At 38.1% G+C, this 27,469-nt stretch overlaps 1 protein-coding gene across 1 annotated transcript; it reads left to right on the plus strand.

Moving 5' to 3' along the window:
* LOC150085157 (D-dopachrome decarboxylase-B-like) lies at window positions 1–26,709 on the plus strand. Its single transcript, XM_090373056.1, has 3 exons — window positions 1–483; window positions 12,577–12,749; window positions 26,246–26,709. Exons 1-3 carry the CDS (start codon window positions 376–378, stop codon window positions 26,298–26,300), a joined length of 336 nt encoding a protein of 111 aa, XP_090229182.1. The 5' UTR covers window positions 1–375; the 3' UTR covers window positions 26,301–26,709.
* Window positions 26,710–27,469: the final 760 nt, after the last annotated feature.

Here is a 27,469-nt window from a genome sequence, read left to right on the forward strand (position 1 = left end):
CGTTCTGCGACGGGCGCTTGCAATTGAACTACATTTAAAATTATTATTTACTATTAACGTGTTCAGATATTAAATTAATCGGAGATTGTAAAAATGTGCGTATAAAGTCTATTCCTTATTTAAGAATGATGCATTCATGAGATAAAACCAGCTATTATAGGCTTTTGAGTTTTCGTTTGGAACCTTTATATGACCTTGAAGAAATGCTCTTAAGTTGACCACCAAGGGGAGCGTTTATTTCATTACTAAATCAGCTGATGGTGGACAGAATTATCTTTTCTTGTTGATAAGTACCCATTGTTGTAAAGAGGTTTTAATCGGAAAGTGTTGTGCCGGTGACAGCTAGTTTTGCTATATCCTCATTTCTGTTAAAAAATGCCGCTGTGTAATTTTGATACAAATTTGCCTCAAGGAGCAATTCCTGAAAATTTTCAAGTGCATCTCTCCGAACTAGTTTCCAAAGTTCTTAATAAACCGTCAGAGGTAAGCTTTTTAGGGTACACTAAAATACTGCAATTTTTTAAAAATAAGATAGCCACCTTTAAAGCCCTCAAGCATTTGATAAATTATTCCGTTTAATTATGATAACTAAGATATCGAAATGATGCATACATACAAAATTTTTATTTTTGAAATTACTCTATAAATTCCCGTTTATTCTTTTTATACAACCGGCGCAAACGGAGCTTGTAATATTATAGTAACAGTTTTATTACAGCTGATATACCAACGTTACAGTGGGTCGTGCATTTTTATTTATGTTGGAGCGTACGGGGTTTGGCTCGAAATGTGCCAACCAATGCATGCATATTACATGAGAATTTTTCGAATGGGGGAAAATTTTTAAGCTCTTCAACCTGTGTAGATTAAAATATCTTCCTTCTCAAAATTTTCCCCCTATTTTTGTACAGAACAATTAGTGGCAGGTCCAACTTTATTTCATCAGTGCTACCTTCCATCAGTTAATTAACTTGAGCTCAAAAATTATTCCCATTTCACCCATCCATTCACTCCGAAAGTTTGTCCAGTTTTTCCATGTATTTATATAAGCTATCAACTTCCACAATGACAGATGGAAGTTTGTTCCAGTAGCCAACCACACGCTGGCTAAAGGCAAATTTCCGCTCTGTTCTATCTATTTTACAACTGCCTTTCCTCAGTTTGAATATATGCCCTCAGGTGGGTAATCTGAGCTAGAGGAAGAATCCCATTAGCATTAAACTTGCTCGAACCATTTAAGGCCTTATACACCTCAATCAGATCATCTGACAGGTGCCTAGTCTCCAGATGCTGCAATGCAGAACTTAAGCCTTTCTTGGTAAGAGCAACACTTTGTTCCTCCCCTCTCCAAATCTTGTCACCCTTCTCTGACTTGCTCCAGCAGCTCTACATTATAATAATGCCTCCAGACCTGTATGCAGCACTCAAGGTGTGGCCTGACCATTGGCTTATACAAAGGGATAATCACCTCCTTATCTCTGCTAGAAAAATTCCTGTATGTCATTGATAAAACCCCATGAGTTGCTCTGGCTGCCTGTCTGCACTGCTCAGAAAACTTCATATCTGACTGCACAATTACTTCCAGGCCTCTTTCATTCTCCACTAATCTGAGTATAGTATGACACAGTTGGTACATTACTCTGGACTTACTTCTACCCTCCCAAGGACCTGTCCCTCACTGCCATGGATACATCACTACATTGTTCCAACTTTCTGCACCTGCTCAGATGACACCAGCACTGTAAAAGGACTGCTCCCTTTAGAATAATTTAACTTGATAACATGCTGTTGTGTATATATTTTCATATGTAAATTTTTCATTTGTTTTCCATTGTTTAATCCTACACTTGTATAATTAGTAATAATATTGTTTTTTTTTCTTCTATCTCATCCTTGTTTATTACATTGTATTAGCCTTTACTGTAAACCCCTGCCTTGTAGCCATGAAGGGTATTGTGTACGGCGTGTGCGTTTTGTATACAATAAAGAGTTATTCATATGCAATGCTTTGCATTTGTTAATGTTAAACTTCAGTTGGCACCTCTCAGCCCATCTGCCCAACTTTTTTAGATCTTGTTGCAGCAGCATACTGACATTAATAACCCTACCAACCTTTGTATCATCTGCAAACATGGAGATTAAGCTTGATATACCTTCATCAATATAATTGATAAATATAGAAAACAACAACGGGCCCAACACTTAACCCTGTGGGACTCCATTAATAACATTAGTCCACGACAAGCAGTGTTCATATGGCACATGCTGCTAATGAAATCTATCCAATTATATTAAAGGAAGCAACAAAAGAGGTAAGCAAACCCTCAGCCATAATTATAGAAGCATCTCTGGATTCAGGGAAGGTCCCTATGGTTTGGAGATATGCAAAGGTCTGCCTAATCTTTGTAGATATTCTTGTAGCATTAACCACCCTTCCAATCTTTGTGTTATCTGCAAACTTAGACATTAATCCTGCTATGCCTTTATTAATATCATTAATAAAAGTAGAAAACAATGATGGGTGCAGCACTGAACTTCAGAGTAGTGCCATCCACAAGCATGTTCAGCCGGTTCTGTCAAACAGGGCCCCATGCTCAAATGGTCTAAATCGGTGGTTCCCAACGTGGGTCCCATGCCCCACATGGGGGAAATTTGATTGTTCAGGGGGGCAATTCAAAAATTGCTTGTCTAGAGTTTAAAACAACCGCCTACTATGATTTCACTTGTACAAAAAAAGAATTGTTGGTATCTCAATTTGAAATAAGCATTCGTTAAATGTTGTACTTTCTACAGAGCCACACTTGAAAGTTTGGAGTAATATCAACTACAGTTTGCTCTGAGAGTACTGCTTACTATGCCTAGTGAAGGAATAGTACGTACTGTATTGGATGATTGCTTATGGCATGCGCAATGCGCAAGCAAAGTGGTTGTCTACTGTAGCCTACTGCGAACTCCGTATGTTATATAAAATAGGTAATTCCTTTCATACAAACGCTCGTTTGGGCGTCGTGACTGTACATTTGGTGATCTCAGATTAAAATAAAAAATTACTTTGTCTGCGCACAGAATTATTATTAATGAAGAACCGTGATACACAATGGTATGTATTTGTCGTATATGTATATTTCTGTGGTCTCAGTAAATAAGCAAATAAGTCCAAAAACTCGAATTTGCAGGAGAGGAAAAATAAACTTCACACTCTCATATATTCGAATATACAAATATTTATTACTCACACTAAAACTACAATAAAGAGCATTAGCATTAGTAGAGGCATATGATGCAAGAAAGCAAGCTTATTCAGCATCAGCCAAAAAAAAAAAAAAAAACACACCACTCCCATTTCACCCCTCCGTTCGTTCGAAATACCTGTCCAGTTGAGCCTTAAATTTGTTTAGGCTATCAACTTCAACAACAAGTGACGGAAGTTGGTTCCACCAACCAACCATCCGCTGGCCAAAGGCAAATTTCCGCACATCTATCCGACATCTGTCCTTCCTCAATTTGAATTTATGCCCTCTGAGGTGATTATTTTCAGCAAGATGAAGAATCCCATTGGCATTGAGCATGCTTAAACCATTCAAAGCCTTATACACCTCTATCAGATCACCTCGCCGGTGCCTAGTCTCCAGACTCTGTAATTTGCAAAACTTAAGCCTTTCTTCGTAAGAGCAACCCTTTGTTCCATTCACTAATCTTGTTGCCCTTCTCTGTACCCGTTCCAGCAGCTCTACATCCTTCTTGAAATGAGGCCTCCAGACCTGCATACAGTACTCAAGATGTGCCTTATACAAGGGAATAATCCTTATACCATTGCCTTATACAAGGGAATAATCACCTCCTTATCCCTGCTAGAAAAATTCCTGTATATCATTGACAAGACACCATGAGCTACTCTTGCAGCTCGTCTGCACTGCTCAGAGAACTTCATATCTGCCTGCACAATTACCCCCAGGTCCTTTTCATTCTCCACCACTGTCAGTGTAGTACCACAGAGTTGATATGTTGCTCTGGGGTTACTGTTTCCCCATATGTAGTACTTTACATTTGTCAATGTTAAACTTCATTTGCCACCTCTCAGCCCATCTGTTCAACCTTTCCAGATCCTGTTGCAGCAGCATAGCATCAGTAGTGTCCTTAACAACCCTGCCAACCTTTGTATCATCTGCAAACTTGGACATTAAACTTGATATCCCATCATCAATATCGTTCATAAACACCGAAAACAACAACGGACCCAACACTGAACCCTGAGGAACTCCACTAATAACATTAGTCCACGTTGAGCAGTGTCCATTGATTACCACTCTCTGTCTTCTGCCACTCAACCATCCCCTTATCCATAGCAGCAATTTGCCTCCAATGCCACACTGCTCCAATTTGTGCAGCAGTCTTCCATGTGCAACAGTATCAAAAGCCTTTCTAAGATCCAAATATATAATATCAAAATTATTCCCTGCATCCAGTTCTTTTGTGACTACATCATAGTATCCAATCAAATTGGTCAGGCAAGACCTGCCCTTAACAAAACCATGCTGCGTCTGAGCTATAACTGAATTCTTGTCTAGATGATCCTGCAGTGCTTCTTTAACCAGTGCCTCCATTAATTTTCATGGAACAGAAGTTAAACTCACAGGTCTATAATTACTTGTGTCAGCCTTTGATCCTCCTTTGTGAATTGGGGTTACATTTGCACATCTCCAGTCTATGGGTACCTCCTCTGAGTCCAAAGAAGCTCTCATAATTATGGCTAGTGGTTTGCTTACTTCCTTTGCTGCCTCCTTTAATATAACTGGATAGATCCCATCCACCCCAGGTGCCTTTTTTATGTTTATCCTAAACAATCTCTCCTCCACTTTCCTCTCAGTTATTACAAAATCATCCAGCTCACTGCCAATGTTTACTTTACCTACATCATTCTCCTTCCTGAATAACTCCTCATGCGTGAATGTAGATGCAAAATACTTCTTTAGATTGTTAGCCACCTGAGCAGGATCCTCAACTGTTGAACCATCAATATCCAGTGGACCAATCTGATTCATCCCTTTCCTTCTTGAGTTTAAATAGGTAAAGAACTCTTTTCTGTTTTTCTTTGCATCCTTTGCCAAGGATTTTTCGTAGTCTGCCTTTGCCTGCCTAATCTCCTTTGTGACTTTGTTATAGACCAACTTATATCTATCATAGGCTTCCATGTCACCCATTAATTTGTATGTATCCCATGCATCTTTCTTCTCTGCCACATGTCTCATTAGTTCATCTGACAACCATTTAGGCCTAAACCTTGAACAATATTTCTTAGTTGGTATGTAAAGCCTGGTAGCCTCCAAGATTAGTTCCTTGAATGCTTCCCATTTTGAGTTTGCTGTTGGTAACATCATCAGTTGGTCCCACTGCATAGAATTTAAATACTGTCTCAGACCATCATAGTCGCCTTTACGAAAACAAAAACCCTTCCCTTTACCTCTGATGGTAGTTACCTCCTTGAGTAAATCCCACTTCAACACACTGTGATCACTGCCACCTAGTGGTTCATTTATCTGCAGATTGTTAATGCATGAAGAATCACTACTGATAATCAGATCAAGAGTATTGCTCCCTCTTGTTGCCTCACGAACATGCTGATGTAGAAAACAATCATCCAATAAATCCACAAAAGCCTTGCTAGTGTGCGAGTGACCAATCCACAAATTCCAGTCAATATCTGGGAAATTAAAATCCCCCATTATAAGACTCTCTGATTTACTGGCCCACTCTATTTCCCTGTACAGTATCTTATTATACTCATCAGAGTCATTAGGCCTATAGCACACTCCTACTCTCAATTTTGATTTCCCTATGCTTATGTCACACCAAACTGACTCGACACTGCCCTGTCCATCGATGTCGACTGGCTTCACTTCCTTGGATTTTATGTGTTTCTTAACTAATAGCATAACCCCTCCTCCCCTCCTGTCCTGTCTATCCTTTCTATACACATTGTATTCCCCATATTCCAGTTCCGCATTCCTTATATCTGTGTGACACCACGTCTCTGATATCCCAACAATATCTGCCTTTGATGTTTTGAGCAATACCTCAAATTCATCAAATTTATTTACCAAACTCCTAGCATTGGTGTACACGCAGGTATACATGCACCTGTTTCTATTCTTAGCTACCCTAACACAACCCATGTGTTTACTTGTACCGCAATGACTCCCAGCAGTCTCTGAAATATCCTGTGTCTTGTTTTTCAGGCTTCTGCTCATTTCAATAGAAGGAGTGCAAGAATCACTTCCACCTCTGCCAGTGGCTACTGTTAATCTATTAGTCCTTGTATCCCCCCCAACTAGCAGTTTTCCGACCCACCTAACACTGCCTCGACAGCATCAGCAAAGATATCTGCATGTCACATAATAGTAAATAATAAATACTTTATTATAGTGCACTTATCTCATTTTTGACAAATTAGACTTATCTGCTTGTTCACAGAGACCACAGATTTAATAGCCTGAATTCAGTAATTTGTGTGATTTATTAATTCAAAAAGCATACTAATAATTAATTTTGACATATTAAAATAAAATTAAATTAACTTTAATGCATAGTTTATTTTTAGTTTTTGATTTATCTTATATTTTTTTCTTTCAGTTGCACAGTAAAATGAGTAGTGCAAGTAAAAAAAAAAGTTCGTCAGTATTCAGAGGAATACTTAAAATTTGGTTTCATACCCGCTGTCCATGATCAAAGGTCACCTTTTTGTCTTTTATGCCAACAATGCTTGACCAACGAATCAATGAAATGAGGTCTTGAGGTGCATTTGAAGGCGAAACATAATGCTCATGTAAATTCAGATTTAAATTACTTTCAAACTTTAAAGAAGAATTTAGAAAAAAGAGCAACATTAAAGTCTCTGTTTATTGCTCATACTGCAACTGTCAATCGTACTCTTGAGGCTAGTTATGAAATTTCTTTACTCATTGCTAAATCTGGGAAAAATCATACTATAGGAGAGAATTTAATCAAACCATCAATATCAGCATTTCTTAAAACAGTTCTGGAAAAAGATGACAAAGACGTGAAAGCTATGCCACTCAATAACGATACTGTTAGCAGAAGAATAGATGAAATGAGTGAAGATATTGAAATACAACTTGTTGGAAAGCTGAAACAAGAAAATTCTCAGTGCAAATGGATGAATCAACTTTGAGAGAGTGAAGCCGTACTGATAACTTAGGTAAGATGTATTGATAAAGGTAATTTTGCTGAAGAAATATTATTCTGTAAATCATTAGAGAGCACCACTACCTCCAAAGATATATATAATAAGCTAAAAAATTACTTAGATGACAATATACCAATGAAAAATATAACATCTTGTGCTGCAGATGGTGCTCCTAATATGATGGGCAAGAAAAATGGCTGCTTAAAATTGATGAAAGATGAGAATCCAGAAATGCTTCATGTGCATTGTGTGTTATTCATAGGGAAAACTTGGTAGCTAAAAATATTTCGCCTGTTCTTAATGAAGTACTAAAATCAGTTATAAAGTGTGTCAATGCTATTAAAGCTAATGCCAAATGTGAGCATCTCTTCAAGCTTTTTTGTGAAGAACAAAATGCAGACCATGTGAGACTTTTACTTCACACTGAAATAAGGTGGCTCTCAAAAGGGAACTGCTTGAAAAGATTTATGGAACTATTTGATACTATTAGTGACTTTTTAAGTGACAAACCTGAAATGAAGCATCTGTTAAGGGTCGATGGTAAAGCATTTGTGAGTTATTTAGCCGATATCTTTGAAAAACTAAATATATTAAATAAACAACTTCAAGGAACAAATAAAACTCTTGTCGATGGAAAAGCGAAGATAGTTGGTTTCATTACATTTATTGAATTATGTCAAAAATATATTTGTAACAAAAATTTTGAACAGTTTCGTTGGCTGCAAAAATGTGAAGTGACTGATACCGCTGTACTTGTTATTGTTGATCATCTGAAAATTCTGTCCACTGATTTAAAAGAAAGGTTTTCTGATTTAAAACAAATTGATTTTCCAACCTGGATGATGCAACCAATGTTAGTGGATTTGTCTGATGTATCAATGCAGTGCCAAGAACTCTCAGAAATGCAAAATGATGAGTCAGTTAAAACTTTATTCAATATAAAAGGAGTCAGTTAAAACTTTATTCAATATAAAAGGAGCGATGGTATGGCTTTGTGATGAAACAGAAATTAAATACCCAAATTCAACCTACTTTGCAAGAGAGCTATTGTTACCGTTCTTCATATTTAGCTGAATGTGGATTTAGTGCCATAAATGATTTGTTACTAAAGAAAAGAAATCAAATGGATATCACAAAACAGGGAGACTTGAGACTGAAGCTGACTAAATTAGGGTTGAATTTGAAAGTGTCTGCAATTCTGCCCAGCGATAGGAGGGAGTATATGATGGGAGCCTTGTCGATCAATTCGGCCCTGGAAAGATTGTGCAAGGCTCAAGGGGTAGAATTTTTTTCAGCCTGGACTGTACTTGTTAACAGGAGAGATTGCTTCTACAGGGATGGGATACACTTAAATAGAAAGGGTGCAAGAATATTTGCTGATGCTATCGAGGCAGTGTTAGGTGGGTCGGAAAACTGCTAGCTTGGGGGGAGACAAAGACCAATAGATTGACAGTGGCCACTGGCAGAGGTAAAAGAGATTCTTGCACTGCTTCTATTAGAATGAGCAGAAGCCTGAAAAACAAGATGCATGGTATTTCAGAGACTGCTGGGAGCCATTGCGGTACTATTCTATTCTTATTTCTATTCTTAGCTACCCTAACACATGGGTTGTGTTAGGGTAGCTAAGAATAGAAACAGGTGCAGGTATACTTGCGTGTACACCAATGCTAGGAGTTTAGTAAATAAATTTGATGAATTTGAGGTATTGCTCAAAACATCAAAGGCAGATATTGTTGGGATATCAGAGACGTGGTGTCACACAGATATAAAGGATGCAGAACTGCAATTTGGGGAGTATAACGTCTACAGAAAGGATAGACAGGATAGGAAGGGGGGAGGGGTTATGCTATTAGTTAAGAAACACATAAAAACCAAGGAAGTGAAGCCAGTCGACATCGCTGGACAGTGCAGTGTTGAGTCAGTTTGGTGTGACATAAGCATTGGGAGATCAAAATTGAGAGTAGGAGTGTGCTATAGGCCTAATGACTCTGATGAGTATAATAAGGAACTGTACAGGGAAATAGAGTGGGCCAGTAAATCAGAGAGTCTTATAATGGGAGATTTTAATTTCCCAGATATTGACTGGAATTTGGGGGCTGGTTACTCACACACTAGCAGGGCTTTTGTGGATTTATTGGATGATTGTTTTCTACATCAGCATGTTCGGGAGGCAACTAGAGGGAGTAATACTCTTGATTTGATTATCAGCAGTGATTCTTCATGCATTAAGAATCTGCAGATAAATGAACCACTAGGTGGCAGTGATCACAGTGTGCTGAAGTGGGATTTACTCAAAGAGGTAACTACCATTAGGGGTAAAGGGAAGGGTTATTGCTTCCGTAAAGGCGACTACGATAGACTGAGACAGTATTTAAATTCTATACAGTGGGACCAACTGATGATGTTACCAACAGCAAATTCAAAATGGGAAGCATTCAAAGAACTTATCTTGGAAGCTACTAGGCTTTACATACCAACTAAGAAATATTGTTCAAGGTTTAGGCCAAAATTGATGTCAGATGAACTAATGAGGCATATGGCAGAGAAGAAAAATGCATGGGATACTTACAAATTAACACATGACACAGAAGCCTATGATAGATACAAGTTGATATGCAACCAAGTTACAAAGGAGGTTAGGCAGGCGAAGGCAGATTACGAGAAATCCTTGGCAAGGGATGCAAAGAAAAACAGCAAAGAGTTCTTTACTTATGTAAACTCTAGAAGGAAGGGGATGAATCAGATTGGTCCACTTGATATTGATGGGTCAACTGTTGATGATCCTGCTCAGGTAGCTAACAAACTAAATGAATATTTTGCATCGACATTCACACATGAGGAGTTATTCAGCAAGGGGAATGCCAGAGGTGTATTCAACTCTAGCAGTAACTACAGAATCTTGAAATAACTGGGAGTAAAGTGGAGGAGAAACTGTTGAAGATAAACACAAGAAAGGCACCCGGGTTGGACGGGATCTATCCAGTTATATTAAAGGAGGCAGCAAAGGAAGTAAGCAAACCCTTAGCCATAATTATGAGAGCTTCCTTGGACTCAGGGGACGTACCCATAGACTGGAAATGTGCAAATGTGACCCCAATTCACAAAGGAGGATCAAAGGCTGACACAAGTAATTATAGACCTGTGAGCTTAACTTCTGTTCCAGGAAAATTAATGGAGGCACTGGTTAAAGAAGCACTGCAGGATCATTTAGACAAGACTTCAGTTATAGCTCAGACACAGCATGGTTTTGTTAAGGGGAAGTCTTGCCTGACCAACTTGATTGGATACTATGATGCAGTCACAAAAGAACTGGATGCAGGGAATAACTTTGATATTATATACTTGGATCTTAGAAAGGCTTTTGATACTGTTGCACATGGAAGACTGCTACACAAATTGGAGCAGTGTGACATTGGAGGCAAATTGCTGCTATGGATAAAGGGGTGGTTGAGGGGGAGAAGACAGAGAGTGGTAATCAATGGACACTGCTCATCGTGGACTAATGTTATTAGTGGAGTCCCTCAGGGCTCAGTGTTGGGTCCATTATTGTTTTCTGTATTTATAAATGATATTGATGATGGTATATCAAGCTTAATGTCCGAGTTTGCAGACGATACAAAGGTTGGCAGGGTTGTCAAGGACACTACTGACACTATGCTGCTGCAACAGGATCTGGAAAGGTTGAGCAGATGGGCTGAGAGGTGGCAAATGAAGTTTAACATTGACAAATGTAAAGTACTACACATGGGAAACAGCAACCCCAGAGCAACGTATCAACTCTGTGGTACTACACTGACAGTGGTAGAGAATGAAAGGGACTTGGGGGTGGTTGTGCAGGCAGATATGATGTTCTCTGAGCAGTGCAGACGGGCTGCAAGAGTAGCTCATGGAGTATTGTCAATGATATACAGGAATTTTTCCAGCAGGGATAAGGAGGTGATTATTCCATTGTATAAGGCAATGGTCAGGCCACACCTAGAGTACTGTATACAGGTCTGGAGGCCTCATTTCAAGAAGGATGTAGAGCTGCTGGAACGAGTACAGAGAAGGGCAACAAGATTAGTGAATGGAACAAAGGGGTGCTCTTACGAAGAAAGGCTTAACTTTTGCAAATTACAGTGTCTGGAGACTAGGCACCAGCGAGGTGATCTGATAGAGGTGTATAAAGCCTTGAATGGTTTAAGCATACTCAATGCTGATGGGATTCTTCCTCTAGCTCAGAAAAATCACCTGAGAGGGCATAAATTCAAATTGAGGAAAGACAGATGTAGGATAGACGTGCGGAAATTTGCCTTTAGCCAGCGGGTGGTTGGTTGGTGGAACAGACTTCCATCCCTTGTGGTGGTGGTTGATAGCCTAAATAAGTTTAAGGCTCAGCTGGACAGGTATTTTGAACGAACAGAGGGGTGAAGTGGAAGTGGGTTTTTTTTTCTTTTTTTTTGGCTGATGCTGCATAAGCTTGCTTTCTTGCATTAAATGCCTCTACTAATGCTAAATTGAAGCCCAATATAAAATCTCTCTGCATCAAGCACAAGGGTCTCACTAAATTTAGTGCACTCATCTAGAAGTGACTTTACATGGAATGTTGAAATTATTAAACAATTAAATAATCATTACTAACAATTAAAATATTATAGAAAAATCTTTCATATACATTATTTTGTACTTGAATTTTAGTTGTCTATTATATGTTTTGAAAATTTACTTACTGTTTTTTTCTTAATTTCTAATGATTTCTTCCTAAAACCTAAGTCTTGTGTTCTGAACAAGTTGTAATTAGGCTTCATTTAGGGAATAATTCAATTTTTGAAGATAAAAAATATGTATATCAGTGTTTCCCAACATTACATAGGGGGCATTAGAATTTTAGAAAGACTTAGGTGGGGCATGGTAAAAAAAAGGTTGGGAAACACCGGCATAAAACCATCTGTTTCCACTCAGGATATGGGACTTAATTTCATTAGTAATAGAGTTGGACTGGTTTATCTGCGAGCCTAGATAGGCGAAATTTTGAAATTGCTCAAACAAGAAGCTACTGATTCTTAAATTTTCCATGTTATCTGCTGTTCTCTGGACTTCCATATATTTTGTCTTTGCTTCATTTATCCTAAGTCCCCTTCTTTGTGCTATAACTAATGGATTAAAAAATAAATTTTCTGTTTATATTTTGGAATGGCTACATGGAACAGAGGAGTTTCAAGATAGAAATTACCATAATTTGTGGTATCACATGATTCAATATGCACAGTGCAGCACAACTATAAAAATTACCTGCCTTTGATATTAATAATTTTATTCACTTCTTTTTACTGATGTTTTCTATTAATTTAAACTCTTCAGATACTTATGCATTTATTTTCCTTTTCATTAAGAAAATTACAGTCTCTGTTCAGCCAGGTTTACAGATGTGTAGAGGTGGTACTACAGATCCAACATGCACATTTGTTATTTGGTCAATTGGAGTATTCTCTGCAGAACAGAATCCAACTTATTCTGCAGCTTTCTATAATTTTATTTCAGAAAAGCTTGGTATTCCAGAACAAAGGTAAGATCATGCACATAAATTATTTTTCTTATAATAATTATATGAACCAATTTTTACCATAATCACATTTTTATTAAAGTCTCTTGTCTGATATGTGAAACATTAAAAAAAAAAAAAAAATTATTTTGGTATACCTGAGCAAGTAATTACACCCATGTGCTATTTCTGTAAATTGTGAATTTACAGAAATAGTGCATGGGTGTAATTACTTATGTGTAGCCAAGGCTGACAGACTTGGCTACAATTGTGACAAAAAAAAAAAAAAAAAAAAGGCCCATAAAAGTTTGTAGTTTAATTGATGGGAATTATACTTAGGCCTTTTTTACATGTAATGTGAGAATAATGATTATAGCCACTGTGCTCCTAGAAAGGCATTATCTAATATACACCAATGAGCCAAAACATCATGACCACCTACCTAATATGAGGCATGGACGCTACAAGATGTCTAAATGTGTCTTGTGGTATCTGGTATCAACATGTAACCAGCAGATCCTGTAAGGTCCATGGTTGAGATGCTGCAGATTGGAGTTGCTGTTCCAACACAAACCACAGATGCTCGATGGGATTGACGTCTGGGGAATTTGGAGGCCAGGGCAATACCTGGAAGTCTTCCTCATGTTCCGCAAACCAGTCTCGAACAATCCGGGCAGTGTGGCTTGGCACATTATCCTGCTGAAAGATGAGACTGTTACCGTGAAAGGGTGTACCTGGTCAGCAATGATGTTTAGGTAGGTGGTAGATGTCAGAGTGCCTGGCACACGGATGACTGGACCCAGGGTATCCCAGCAGAACGTAGCCCAAAGCATGACACCTCCACCACCGGCTTGTTTTCGTCCCATGGTGCATCCAGGTGCTATCACTTCCCCAGGTAAACGACGCACACGTACCTGGCTGTTCACATGGTGTAACAGACTACCTTCTTCCAATCACTCAAGGTCCAGTTTCAATGCTCGTGGGCCTATTGTAGGTGCTGTCGCCAGTGAACTGTGGTTAGCATGGGTACTTGGAGCAGCCTGAGGCTACACAACCCCATTTTCAGCAGCGTTCAATGTACTGTGCGTGTTGTGACACATTACTGCCATCACCAGCAAGTTGCACCACAGTCACACTTCTGTTGCCACGTACCATCTGGGAGAGCCTTTGCTCACCTTTAGCATTAGCATTAGTAGAGGCATTTGATGCAAGAAAGCAAGCTTATGCAGCATCAGCCCAAAAAAAAAAAAAAAAAAAAACACTTCCACTTCATCCCTCTGTTCGTTCAAAATACCTGTCCAGCTGAGCCTTATACTTATTTAGGCTATCAACTTCCACGACAAGGGATGGAAGTCTGTTCCACCAACCAACCAACCAACCACTCGCTGGCTAAAGGCAAATTTCCGCACGTCTATCCTACATCTGTCTTTCCTCAATTTGAATTTATGCCCTCTCAGGTGATTATTCTGAGCGAGAGGAAGAATCCCATCAGCGTTGAGCATGCTCAAACCATTCAAGGCTTTATACACCTCTATCAGATCACCTCGCTGGTGCCTAATCTCCAGACACTGTAATTTGCAAAAGTTAAGCCTTTCTTCGTAAGAGCACCCCTTTGTTCCATTCACTAATCTTGTTGCCCTTCTCTGTACTCGATCCAGCAGCTCTACATCCTTCTTGAAATGAGGCCTCCAGACCTGTATACAGTACTCTAAGTGTGGCCTGACCATTGCCTTATACAAGGGAATAATCACCTCCTTATCCCTGCTAGAAAAATTCCTATATATCATTGACAATACACCATAAGCTACTCTTGCAGCCCATCTGCACTGCTCAGAGAACTTCATATCTGCCTGCACAACCACCCCCAGGTCCCTTTCATTCTCTACCACTGTCGATGTAGTACCACAGAGTTGATACGTTGCTCTGGGATTACTGTTTCCCATGTGTAGTACTTTACATTTGTCAATGTTAAACTTCATTTGCCACCTCTCAGCCCATCTGCTCAACCTTTCCAGATCCTGTTGCAGCAGCATAGTGTCAGTAGTGTCCTTGACAATCCTGCCTACCTTTGTATCGTCTGCAAACTTCGACATTAAGCTTGATATATCATTTATGAATACAGAAAACAATAATGGACCCAACACTGAGCCCTAAGGGACTCCACTAATAACATTAGTCCACGATGAGCAGTGTCCATTGATTACCACTCTCTGTCTTCTCCCTCTCAGCCACCCCTTTATCCACAGCAGCAATTTGCCTCCCATGTCACACTGCTCCAATTTGTGCAGCAGTCTTCCATGTGCAATAGTATCAAAAGCCTTTCTAAGATCCAAGTATATAATATCAAAGTTATTCCCTGCATCCAGTTCCTTTGTGACTGCATCCAATATCCTGACCAATTTGATAGTATCCAATCAAATTGGTCAGGCAAGACTTCCCCTTAACAAAATCATGCTGTATCCGAGCTATAACTGAAGTCTTGTCTAAATGATCCTGCAGTGCTTCTTTAACTAGTACCTCCATTAATTTTCCTGGAACAGAAGTTAAACTCACAGGTCTATAATTGCTTGTGTCAGCCTTTGATCCTCCTTTATGAATTGGGGTCACATTTGCACATCTCCAGTCTGCGGGTACCTCCCCTGAGTCCAAGGAAGCTCTCTTAATTATGGCTAAGGGTTTGCTTACTTCCTCTGCTGCCTCCTTTAATATAACTGGATAGATCCCATCCACCCCGGGTGCCTTTCTTGGGTTTATCTTCAACAGTTTCTCCTCCACTTTACTCTCAGTTATTACAAGATTCTCTAGCTTACTGCTAGAGTTGAATACACCTCTGGCTTTCCCCTCGCTAAATAACTCCTCATGTGTGAATGTCGATGCAAAATATTCATTTAGTTTGTTAGCTACCTGAGCAGGATCATCAACAGTTGACCCATCGATATCAAGTGGACCAATCTGATTCATCCCCTTCCTTCTAGAGTTTACATAAGTAAAGAACTCTTTGCTGTTTTTCTTTGCATCCCTTGCCAAAGATTTCTTGTACTCTGCCTTCGCCTGCCTAACCTCCTTTGTAACTTGGTTACAGATCAACTTGTATCTATCATAGGCTTCTGTGTCATGTGTTAATTTGTATGTATCCCATGCACGTTTCTTCTCTGCCATATGCCTCATCAGTTCATCTGACATCCATTTAGGCCTAAACCTTGAACAATATTTCTTAGTTGGTATGTAAAGCCTAGTAGCTTCCAAGATAAGTTCTTTGAATGCTTCCCATTTTGCATTTGCTGTTGGTAACATCATCAATTGGTCCCACTGTATAGAATTTAAATACTGTCTCAGTCCATCGTAGTCACCTTTACGGACGCAATAACCCTTCCCTTTACCCCTAATGGTAGTTACCTCTTTGAGTAAATCCCACTTCAGCACACTGTGATCACTGCCACCTACTGGTTCATTTATCTGCAGATTCTTAATGCATGAAGAATCACTGCTGATAATCAAATCAAGAGTATTCCTCCCACTAGTTGCCTCCCGAACATGCTGATGTAGAAAACAATCATCCAATAAATCCACAAAAGCCTTGCTAGTGGGTGAGTGACCAGCCCCCAAACTCCAGTCAATATCTGGGAAATTAAAATCTCCCATTATAAGACTCTCTGATTTACTGGCCCACTCTATTTCCCTGTAGTTTCTTATTATACTCATCAGAGTCATTAGGCCTATAGCACACTCCCACTCTCAATTTTGATCTCCCAATGCTTATGTCACACCAAACTGACTCGATACTGCACTGTCCAGCGATGTCCACTGGCTTCACTTCCTTGGATTTTATGTATTTCTTAACTAATAGCATAACCCCTCCTTCCTTCCTATCCAATCTATCCTTTCTGTAGACGTTGTACTCCCCAAATTTCAGTTCTGCATTCCTTATATTTGTGTGACACCAAGTCTCTGATATCCCAACAATATCTGCCTTTGATGTTTTGAGCAATACCTCAAATTCATCAAATTTATTTACGAAACTCCTAGCATTGGTGTACATGCAAGTATACATGCACCTTTTTCTATTCTTAGCTACCCTAACACAACCCATGTGTTTACTTGTACCGCAATGGCTCCCAGCAGTCTCTGAAATACCATGCATCTTGTTTTTCAGGCTTCTGCTCATTCCAATAGAAGCAGTGCAAGAATCTCTTTCACTTCTGCCAGTGGCTACTGTTAATCTATTCGTCTTTGTATCCACCCAAGCTAGCAGTTTTCCGATCCACCTAACACTGCCTCGATAGCATCAGCAAATATTCTTGCACCCTTTCTATTTAAGTGTATCCCATCCCTGTAGAAGCAATCTCTCCTGTTAACAAGTACAGTCCAGGCTGAAAAAAATTCTACCCCTTCAGCCTTGCACAATCTTTCCAGGGCCGAATTAATTGACAAGGCTCTCATCATATACTCCCTCCTATCGTGTCTGGGCAGAATTGCAGACACTTTCAAATTCAACCCTATTTCACGGCTTTTTTTCAACAGTGACCTGTACTTGTTAAGCAATTTTGCCGGTCTCCTACTCTTGATATCATTAGTGCCAACGTGTACAACCTTGAGCATCGATGAGCCGTGGTTGTCCAACATCTCACTGGCGGTTCATGGGTTCCCCTCCTCGGACCACTTTTAATAGGTTCTAACCACAGCTGACAGTGAGCATCCTACCAGCCGTGCCGTTTCTGATATGCTCTGACCCAGTCGTCTGGCCATTATAATTTTTCGGCCTTTGTCGAACTCGCTTAAGTCTGCTGCCTATCCCATCTGAAGAACAATGAGTAACACTGATTAACGGAGCTCAGTATCAGGTTTTTTTTTTTTTTTATATTGTCTAACCCGACCCGTGCGTGTGTCGTAGGTCACCTGCAGTTGCTTTGATTTGCATAATGACTCACTGGTCATAATGTTTTGGCTCATTGGTGTATAGTATGACTTCAATTCACAACTTTGTTTATGGATATGATTATTATCAAATTTTTCATACCTTGCTTTTGGTAGGTCAGGCACAGGATCATTTATGGTGGTCTTCTGCATTGGAGGAGTAGTTTTATTAGTTTTTTTGTAAATCTGAAGATTCAGTACATGAAATCTCTGCAGAAGAATTGCTCCCATATAAATTTTATTATTGAAACCAAATTAAATTATTATTTTAACAGCACTGAAAATTGTTGCTCATATCCATATTGTGTATATGTCTTAGAATGTGCATGCATGGGCCAATTTGCATGCCGTGCAAGCTGTAAAACCTTTAATAACTTGCAGGGAACATCCAACTTGATTGACGAGGGTTTAGAAATTCTTCTGATCCATTAATGGGAATCAAATTCAGACTACTTCAAACAAGGGGATGATGAAATGTACTATGCCAGCTAAGTTGCCATGAAGATGGCAGCTCTTAAATGTATGAATAATAATTTTTTTACTGTGTGGTGCAAGTTATGTTGTTTTATTTTAAACTACAATGCAAAATATTTTAAGCCTCTAGTCACTCATCCTATATCATGTGATCTCTGGCAGAGTTTTTCTTCACAATATGAGATTATCCACAATTTTTCAGTAAAAGATATGGAGAGTCTCATATTTTGGGTGTTTTTCAATAGCTGCAGTATATCCATTTGTGTAACAATTTATATTGGCATCTTGGAAATGATGTGGGCATGTAAATAAATTATGGCATACATTGTCAAATGCTATTTTGCCTAGAAAGAGAAACAGACACTTGAAGGAATTCAACAATATTACACAACTTTTAGTCATAGCTGTATATATAAAAAAAGCAGCTAGATGGAGGACTAAGATAAGCTTGCCTTGCCTTATATTTCATTAATATATTAATTCATTTTTATTTATTTATCAACTGTGCATACTTTATAAAACTGAATTCTTAATAATTAGGTGGACTTTAATTTTATAAAGTTAATTTTTATGTTACGTATAATTAGATGTTTGTCCAAGGTAGTAATACCTGTTACAATGCATTTGTTTGAAGATGCAATAAATAATCATGATCTGTCTGATAGTACTGTAACATAAAAATAACACAACCACAGTAATTCTTATATTAAATTATACTGAAGATTGAAAACAAAACCTACATTTAAGTGTATACTAACTTGTAAAGAGAATAAAAACACAATTTATCCTCCTTCTGATTTAGTAGAGTGACGATATGTGAGGAAATCAGGCAATAACACAGGTTGTTATGGGCCTATATGAGAGCTTCAAGGACAGGGTGATTGCCCTCAAAGGATCTAAATTGAGGGGCCCCATCAGGCTCTCATCTGCCCACATCAACGCCAGAGCTTGCACTTGATCATCATGCAACACAGCAGCAACCCGCAAGGCAGAATGCACTGTTCCCACAGAAACTAGTTGTTGGTGACTCTATTGTCAGGGAAACAGGGAACGTGATATGTAAAAATGATAGGTGGAACAGGACCAGGGTATGTCTGCCAGGGGCAAAGGTTGATGACATTGTAGAGCAGATATAGTCTTTTAAGAGCACAAAAGGTGATATTGTTGTACACATTGGCACTAATGATATTAAGAGTAGGAGACCGGTGGAATTACTTAACAAGAGTAGGAGACCGGCAGAATTACTTAACAAGTACAGGTCACTGTTGAACAAAAGCCGAGAATTAGGGTTGAATTTGAAAGTGTCTGCAATTCTGCCCAGACACGATAGGAGGGAGTATATGATGAGAGCCTTGTCGATCAATTCGGCCCTGGAAAGATTGTGCAAGGCTCAAGCGGTAGAATTTTTTTCAGCCTGGACTGTACTTGTTAACAGGAGAGATTGCTTCTACAGGGATGGGATACACTTAAATAGAAAGGGTGCAAGAATATTTGCTGATGCTATCGAGGCAGTGTTAGGTGGGTCGGAAAACTGCTAGCTTGGGGGGAGACAAAGACCAATAGATCGACAGTAGCCACTGGCAGAGGTGAAAGAGATTCTTGCACTGCTTCTATTAGAATGAGCAGAAGCCTGAAAAACAAGATGCATGATATTTCAGAGACTGCTGGGAGCCATTGCGGTACAAGTAAACACATGGGTTGTGTTAGGGTAGCTAAGAATAGAAACAGGTGCAGGTATACTTGCATGTACACCAATGCTAGGAGTTTAGTAAATAAATTTGATGAATTTCAGGTATTGCTCAAAACATCAAAGGCAGATATTGTTGGGATATCAGAGATGTGGTGTCACACAGATATAAGGGATGCAGAACTGCAATTTGGGGAGTACAACGTCTACAGAAAGGATAGGAAGGGGGGAGGGGTTATGCTATTAGTTAAACACATAAAAACAAAGGAAGTGAAGCCAGTCGACATCGCTGGACAGTGCAGTGTTGAGTCAGTTTGGTGTGACATAAGCATTGGGAGATCAAAATTGAGAGTAGGAGTGTGCTATAGGCCTAATGACTCTGATGAGTATAATAAGAAACTGTACAGAGAAATAGAGTGGGCCAGTAAATCAGAGAGTCTTATAATGGGAGATTTTAATTTCCCAGATATTGACTGGAATTTGGGAGCTGGTCACTCACACACTAGCAGGGCTGTTGTGGATTTATTGGATGATTGTTTTCTACATCAGCATTTTCGGGAGGCAACTAGAGGGAGTAATACTCTTGATTTGATTATCAGCAGTGATTCTTCATGCATTAAGAATCTGCAGATAAATGAACCAGTAGGTGGCAGTGATCACAGTGTGTTGAAGTGGGATTTACTCAAAGAGGTAACTACCATTAGGGGTAAAGGGAAGGGTTATTGCTTCCGTAAAGGCGACTAGATGGACTGAGACAGTATTTAAATTCTATACAGTGGGACCAACTGATGATGTTACCAACAACAAATTCAAAATGGGAAGCATTCAAAGAATTAATCTTGGAAGCTACTTGGCTTTACATGTGTATTCAACTCTAGCAGTAAGCTACAGAATCTTGAAATAACTGGGAGTAAAGTGGAGGAGAAACTGTTGAAGATAAACACAAGAAAGGCACCCGGGGTGGATGGGATCTATCCAGTTATATTAAAGGAGGCAGCAAAGGAAGTAAGCAAACCCTTAGCCATAATTATGAGAGCTTCCTTGGACTCAGGGGAGGTACCCATAGACTGGAAATGTGCAAATGTGACCCCAATTCACAAAGGAGGATCAAAGGCTGACACAAGTAATTATAGATCTGTGAGCTTAACTTCTGTTCCAGGAAAATTAATGGAGGCACTGGTTAAAGAAGCACTGCAGGATCATTTAGACAAGACTTCAGTTATAGCTCAGACACAGCATGGTTTTGTTAAGGGGAAGTCTTGCCTGACCAATTTGATTGGATACTATGATGCAGTCACAAAAGAACTGGATGCAGGGAATAGCTTTGATATTATATACTTGGATCTTAGAAAGGCTTTTGATACTGTTGCACATGGAAGACTGCTACACAAATTGGAGCAGTGTGACATTGGAGGCAAATTGCTGCTATGGATAAAGGGGTGGTTGAGGGGGCGAGAAGACAGAGAGTGGTAATCAATGGACACTGCTCATCGTGGACTAATGTTATTAGTGGAGTCCCTCAGGGCTCAGTGTTGGGTCCATTATTGTTTTCTGTATTTATAAATGATATTGATGATGGTATATCAAGCTTAATGGCTAAGTTTGCAGACAATACAAAGGTTGGCAGGGTTGTCAAGGACACTACTGACACTATGCTGCTGCAACAGGATCTATAATTTTTTTTTTTTTTTTTTTTATAATTAGCCTTATGGCGCAAGGAAGCCTGGGGCTTTTGCTGCACCAGCAAAAAAAAAATTTCAGTTACCCACACACACAGAGAGAGAGAGAGAGAGAGAGAGAGAGAGAGAGAGAGAAAGTAGAAGAAAATCACCAAGAAAGAGAAGAATGATGATATCCGGCTCAGGACCCTGGGTGTGCCAAGCCCATACTCACCAGATGTGAGCCCCTGGGGTCTGGAAAGGTTGAGCAGATGGGCTGAGAGGTGGCAAATGAAGTTTAACATTGACAAATGTAAAGTACTACACATGGGAAACAGCAACCCCCGAGCAATGTATCAACTCTGTGGTACTACACTGACAGTGGTAGAGAATGAAAGGGACTTGGGGGTGGTTGTGCAGGCAGATATGAAGTTCTCTGAGCAGTGCAGACGGGCTGCAAGAGTAGCTCATGGAGTATTGTCAATGATATACAGGAAATTTTCCAGCAGGGATAAGGAGGTGATTATTCCCTTGTATAAGGCAATGGTCAGGCCACACCTAGAGTACTGTATACAGGTCTGAAGGCCTCATTTCAAGAAGGATGTAGAGTGCTGGAATGAGTACAGATAAGGGCAACAAGATTAGTGAATGGAACAAAGGGGTGCTCTTACGAAGAAAGGCTTAAGTTTTGCAAATTACAGTGTCTGGAGACTAGGCACCAGCGAGGTGATCTGATAGAGATGTATAAAGCCTTGAATGGTTTGAGCATGCTCAATGCTGATGGGATTCTTTCTCTAGCTCAGAATAATCACCTGAGAGAGCATAAATTCAAATTGAGGAAAGACAGATGTAGGATAGACGTGCGGAAATTTGCCTTTAGCCAGCGGGTGGTTGGTTGGTGGAACAGACTTCCATCCCTTGTAGTGGAGGTTGATAGCCTAAATAAGTTTAAGGCTCAGCTGGACAGGTATTTTGAACGAACAGAGGGGTGAAGTGGAAGTGGTTTTTTTTTTTTTTTGGCTGATGCTGCATAAGCTTGCTTTCTTGCATCAAATGCCTCTGCTAATGCTAAAACAAGTATTCAGATGTAATACAGAAGTTTAATGCTTAATCGAGAGCTTTTAGTGACTGTTCAAGAGTCCGGATAGTGAAGCCTATTATGAGATAATTCTTAGCTCATAGGGTTTTGGGGGATGGCGTGACACAATTGGAATTTGTCTCGCTGAGTAACAATACATGCACAGTGAGATTGTTTTTCTATATGTTGCTGTGTGATATTGGCTAAAATGGGAAAATAAAATATACTATTAAGAATGCACAAAACCATTAATTGTGCAGCTGTCAGAAATATGGGAAACTTTCAAGGACTACCCACACTTTGTCAGCCTAGAATCAACAATGACTGCAGGCAAACATGAATACAAAATCAAATAATCACATCCTACATGACAGTATAATAGATTTTACACTTGTTACTGAGTTTAAAGTTCCATCATAGACTGGAGGAAATTCTAAAGGCCTTTTCAGTTAGGGCTGTAGCTAGCTAATCTTAGAGAGAGGGAGTAGGGTTTTCACATAAATAATTCTAGCTTTTTCAGCCTGTCTACATTTGTACAGACATAATGGCACAATATGATCTAAATCACTGATGCACCTAAACTTACAACAAAAATAACTTGGCTATGGCTGGCTAGTAGTCACGTGTGTTATACAAATTTAAAATTAAATTTTCAAAAATGGCAGAAAGTTTACAAACATGAATTCATTTGTTTCAGAACACAGAGTATAGCAGTACAAGATAGGACAGTGAGTCTGGAGTTTTAAAAGGGCGGGGGGTCAAGAGGATAGTATGCATGTATATGATATATACATGCATACTATCCTCTAACACAGTGATTCTCAAAGTGTGGTCTGCAGACCTCTGGGTCCCCAAGACCCTTTCAGGTGGTTCACAAGGTCAAAACTGTTTTCATAATAATACTAAGATGTTATACGAAAACTGACTTTGGGGTCCTCAATAATTTTTAAGAGTGTAAAGAGGTCCGAGACCAAAAATTTTGAAAACTGCTGCTCCAACACATATTGAGATATTAAATTAAACAATATTTGGTTAAAAAATTATAACTTCCATAAGCTTTAATGATATCAACAACTCTCTAGGATGTGTTTCCTACAGTTTTTGGTATGTAGAGACCGAATGCTTGCTCCAGACTGCAACTAGTTCTCTTCTTTAACTAGGATATGTTGTACTGGTTCTTGGTTGAATATATGAATCCAACTGAATACCAAAAAGTATTCAGTTTGATTCATATTTGGGCTGAAAGTGACAGATTCACACTACAGTGTCACAAGGCACAGTATTGACTGCTTTGTACAAGGAACATTGTCATTCTGATACAAATATACACCCCCCCCTCTCCCTTCCAAAGAATTGCCATAACATAGTTATGAAAAAATTCTTTGGGATGTGAATAGACAGCTGCATTTGTGGTTTCATCAGTAACAACCAGTAGATCAAAGTCCAAAACTTGTTTGTTTGTTTCGTTTTTGGGAGCATTAGCAGCTAAGGCCATATTGCTCCGGGGATATGCGGTGGTCATTCCCTGACCTTTCTGCATCCTCCGTATTTGGTGGTGATGGGCTCGAACCCCAGTCTAATCAAGAAGCGTGTGCTACGCACTGCTGCTCCTTCCCACCTGGCTACGGAGGTGCCTCCAAAACTTGTAAAACAGGCCCAAATTATATTGCCAAACTTCATTGATATAATTTGGGTGAATCCTGTTCTTTGGGTATATGCCATATCCAGATGCATTCTTCTGATGCCTGGACATGATCATCACTTCACGTTGTATTGATTACTCTAATGCATCCATTCTCTGCACTAATTTAGGCAGCGATTTTTTTTTTTTTTTTTCTCTCTCTCTCTTCTTTTTATGGTTGTTGATTTCTTCACTTATCCTCTCCTGAGTTAGTATATTAAAGGTGCCTTTGCAATTTTCTGTCACTATCCATTTTAACTTCTGCATGCTCTGGAGGTCATCAGTGGCTTGGGATGAATGGTTATGTTTACTCCTTGTCTTTTTTGGTGTCCCACTCTTTCTGCTCTCTGTGCATGAACTCTGTGTGAGATTAGTACACTGTGATGGGATCAAAGCACCTGTCATGTGATCCCTGGAATTAACCATTACTTCCCAAGAGTAAGCTATCCCCATATATGTTAGAAGACAGTACCAACTTGCATGCAATGTCCAGGTGCACACATGTTCACTCTTTGGTCTGTATGTTAAGTTGTATAAAGGAGCTAAATACATGGCTAGTTGTTATGTAATTTAACTCTTCAATATTCTTTCCATTCTGCAACATTTTTTATGGACTTAATATTTTATGAATTTTTCAACAGTTCTTACTGATCAGCCTGCTTTTGTCAGGCCACTAATGAATTTGATTATGTTAACTGTTCCAAAGTGATTGTGTCTGCTTCAGGTCCTAATTTTAAATTTACATGCAATTGAGCTTACCTTCATTTGCATAATAAAAATACTTTAATTGAAAAAAACTGAATTATTGTGTGTGCATCTGGTGGAAGAAAACATATCTGGAACAGTGCTGTATTAATATTTTTAGAAACGAATATTTAATTTTTCGGTGTTTTTAAATATGCTCAAATATGAGTTGGAATATTTTGTCTTGAATGAACACCCATTTCTCCATGCTTTAAGATAATTTCAGTTATATATTTTATTTTGTGTAATTTGAATTATTCATATTTTATAAATACATTTTACTGACATGTAAGTTAGTATAAGTGCATAATTTCTACACATAGCCAACTGCTAAAACTAGGAAATGGCATCATTTAAGTATATCTCATAATGTGAATACCTTCACAAGTTACCATGATATTGCATTAACTTCTCCATTGGTAAAGTGTTACTTATTCGAAGTAGTGCAATATCATAGTAACGTGTTGCGAAGGTATTCACAATATGAGATATACTTAAATGATGCCATTTCCTAGTACTTAGTAGTTGGCTGCATGTAGAAATGATGCACTTGCATTAACTTATGTCAGTTAACTATTTTGCAACCTGAGGCTTATAGTCCTAAAGTGCTTTATGATCTTAAATACATTTTAGTAATAAGAAATTAATTTTGTGAACAAATTAATATTAAATAGCTGTTTTACTTCATAAGTAAAATTAAAACTGAAGTGAATTATGCAGATGAGGTATAAATCAATCAATCAAAACCAGAAAGTGTAGATAGTCTTATTTATTTAGCATTTTATTTGAGATATACATCCCTTTTTTTTTATATTTATAAATGGGATGATAAAAGATTATAGGTAACCCAGATTACAGGTCGTTTATAGAAAGTAAACAAAATCTTGACCTAGATTTAATCAAAGATCAAAAAACATTTTTTTTATAATCTGCCTGCAACTCTAAGGGTGTTTGTTACATTGGCAAATTACAAATTTCTTACTTTTCTGGTCAATAAAGATTAAATGGATATAATATACCTATAGTTACTTGAGATATTTAATAGGTTTCAAAAACTTTAACATGTCTCCCATAAAATAACTTAAAATATACAAATGGCAGTTTAATTTATTTATAGATATTTTTATGTATAGAAAATATTCTTTACAAGTCTCTAAAATTTATTTGATATATCTTGAATGTTATATACTTTATTACACTAGTATAACTATTGTATAAATGCAATATATAAATACAACAATTAAAAAATAAAAATATTAATGAAGTTTTATTTTCATATTTCAGAATTATGATGGTATTCCACGATTTGAAGCCAGAGCAAGTTTCTAAACCTCAATAAAATTAAGTCAGTACTAACACTCTAAAAATATAAAACATTTCTTATAACTATTACTTTTTTTTAATAACACTTATTGAAAGATTCTGGTTAACATGTTTTCTTCTTTGTAAAATAATGTTTATATTAGTCATGGCTGAATTTTCAAAACTTCCTCTTGTACTCAGCTTTGTGCCAATATTAAATCATAAAATGAGTGTTATTATTGCCAGTGATAGCTATAAATCGTTTAAGTATTATAATAGCTTAAATGTTATCTAGTCATTTCTCTGCCATGTTCCTCCTGTTTAATTTAGAAGTGCAACTAATGCATCAAAGAAGGTTCCTTTGCTTTCACTGGTTAGCTGAATCACTGTAATAAAATTTTTTAAAGATGTTATTTCACAAACAAAAATGTTTAAATATTTCTAAAAAGAAAAAAAAAAAAAAAATGCAAATAAAGAATTACGTTTAAAATATAACTAAAAATTTAAAAAGCAGGTTTTATTTAAGAGTTAATTCAATTACGCTAGCAAAATTTTGCTTTTAATAAGAAGCCATTTATTATTTCCATAGTTAATATTTATATTTATGGTAAGAGCAGTTTGTATATTTTATGGTGATAAGACACTATAGGTTACATCGCAGTTTTATATGTGTAAATATAAGAATGAGTACATCACTTTTGTGAAATGGTATAAGTGCCGGTGCATTCATATCACTCTTTAGTAAAGCGAATTTATTTTATTAGGATTGTTTAATTCATATGATTTGTAAGGAACTTTCAGTTCTTATGCTATGAATTCATGAGTGACTCAGTATTAGATGGTATGGACCAGAGAAATTAGTGAAAACAGTTTCTAATGTGTTTTGAAAGAATAAATTATTCTATTAAATAATGGATGAGAAAAGACATATCTTCCATAGCAACTAAAAATCATCTTATCAAGCAAAATTGTTTTTCCAATTTCCAAAGAATTATATCAGTGCTATTTAGTATGTTCCACGTAGTGGTTCATAATGATGAGACAAATGCAAACATAGTGCCACATAACCTTTATTTTTACAATAATTAAACTAGTCTTTGCATATTTATAATAATGCCATTTTAGCATAGGAATTAGTAAATAATTCCTCATGCAGGTTTTGTATAATATTCTTGTCATCCTTTAAATATCTTACCCAATAGCCAA

This window comes from Mastigoproctus giganteus, chromosome 5 (assembly GCF_048544385.1).
Source record: "Mastigoproctus giganteus isolate SK-2022 chromosome 5, ASM4854438v1, whole genome shotgun sequence".
Taxonomy (NCBI): Eukaryota; Metazoa; Arthropoda; class Arachnida; order Uropygi; family Thelyphonidae; genus Mastigoproctus; species Mastigoproctus giganteus.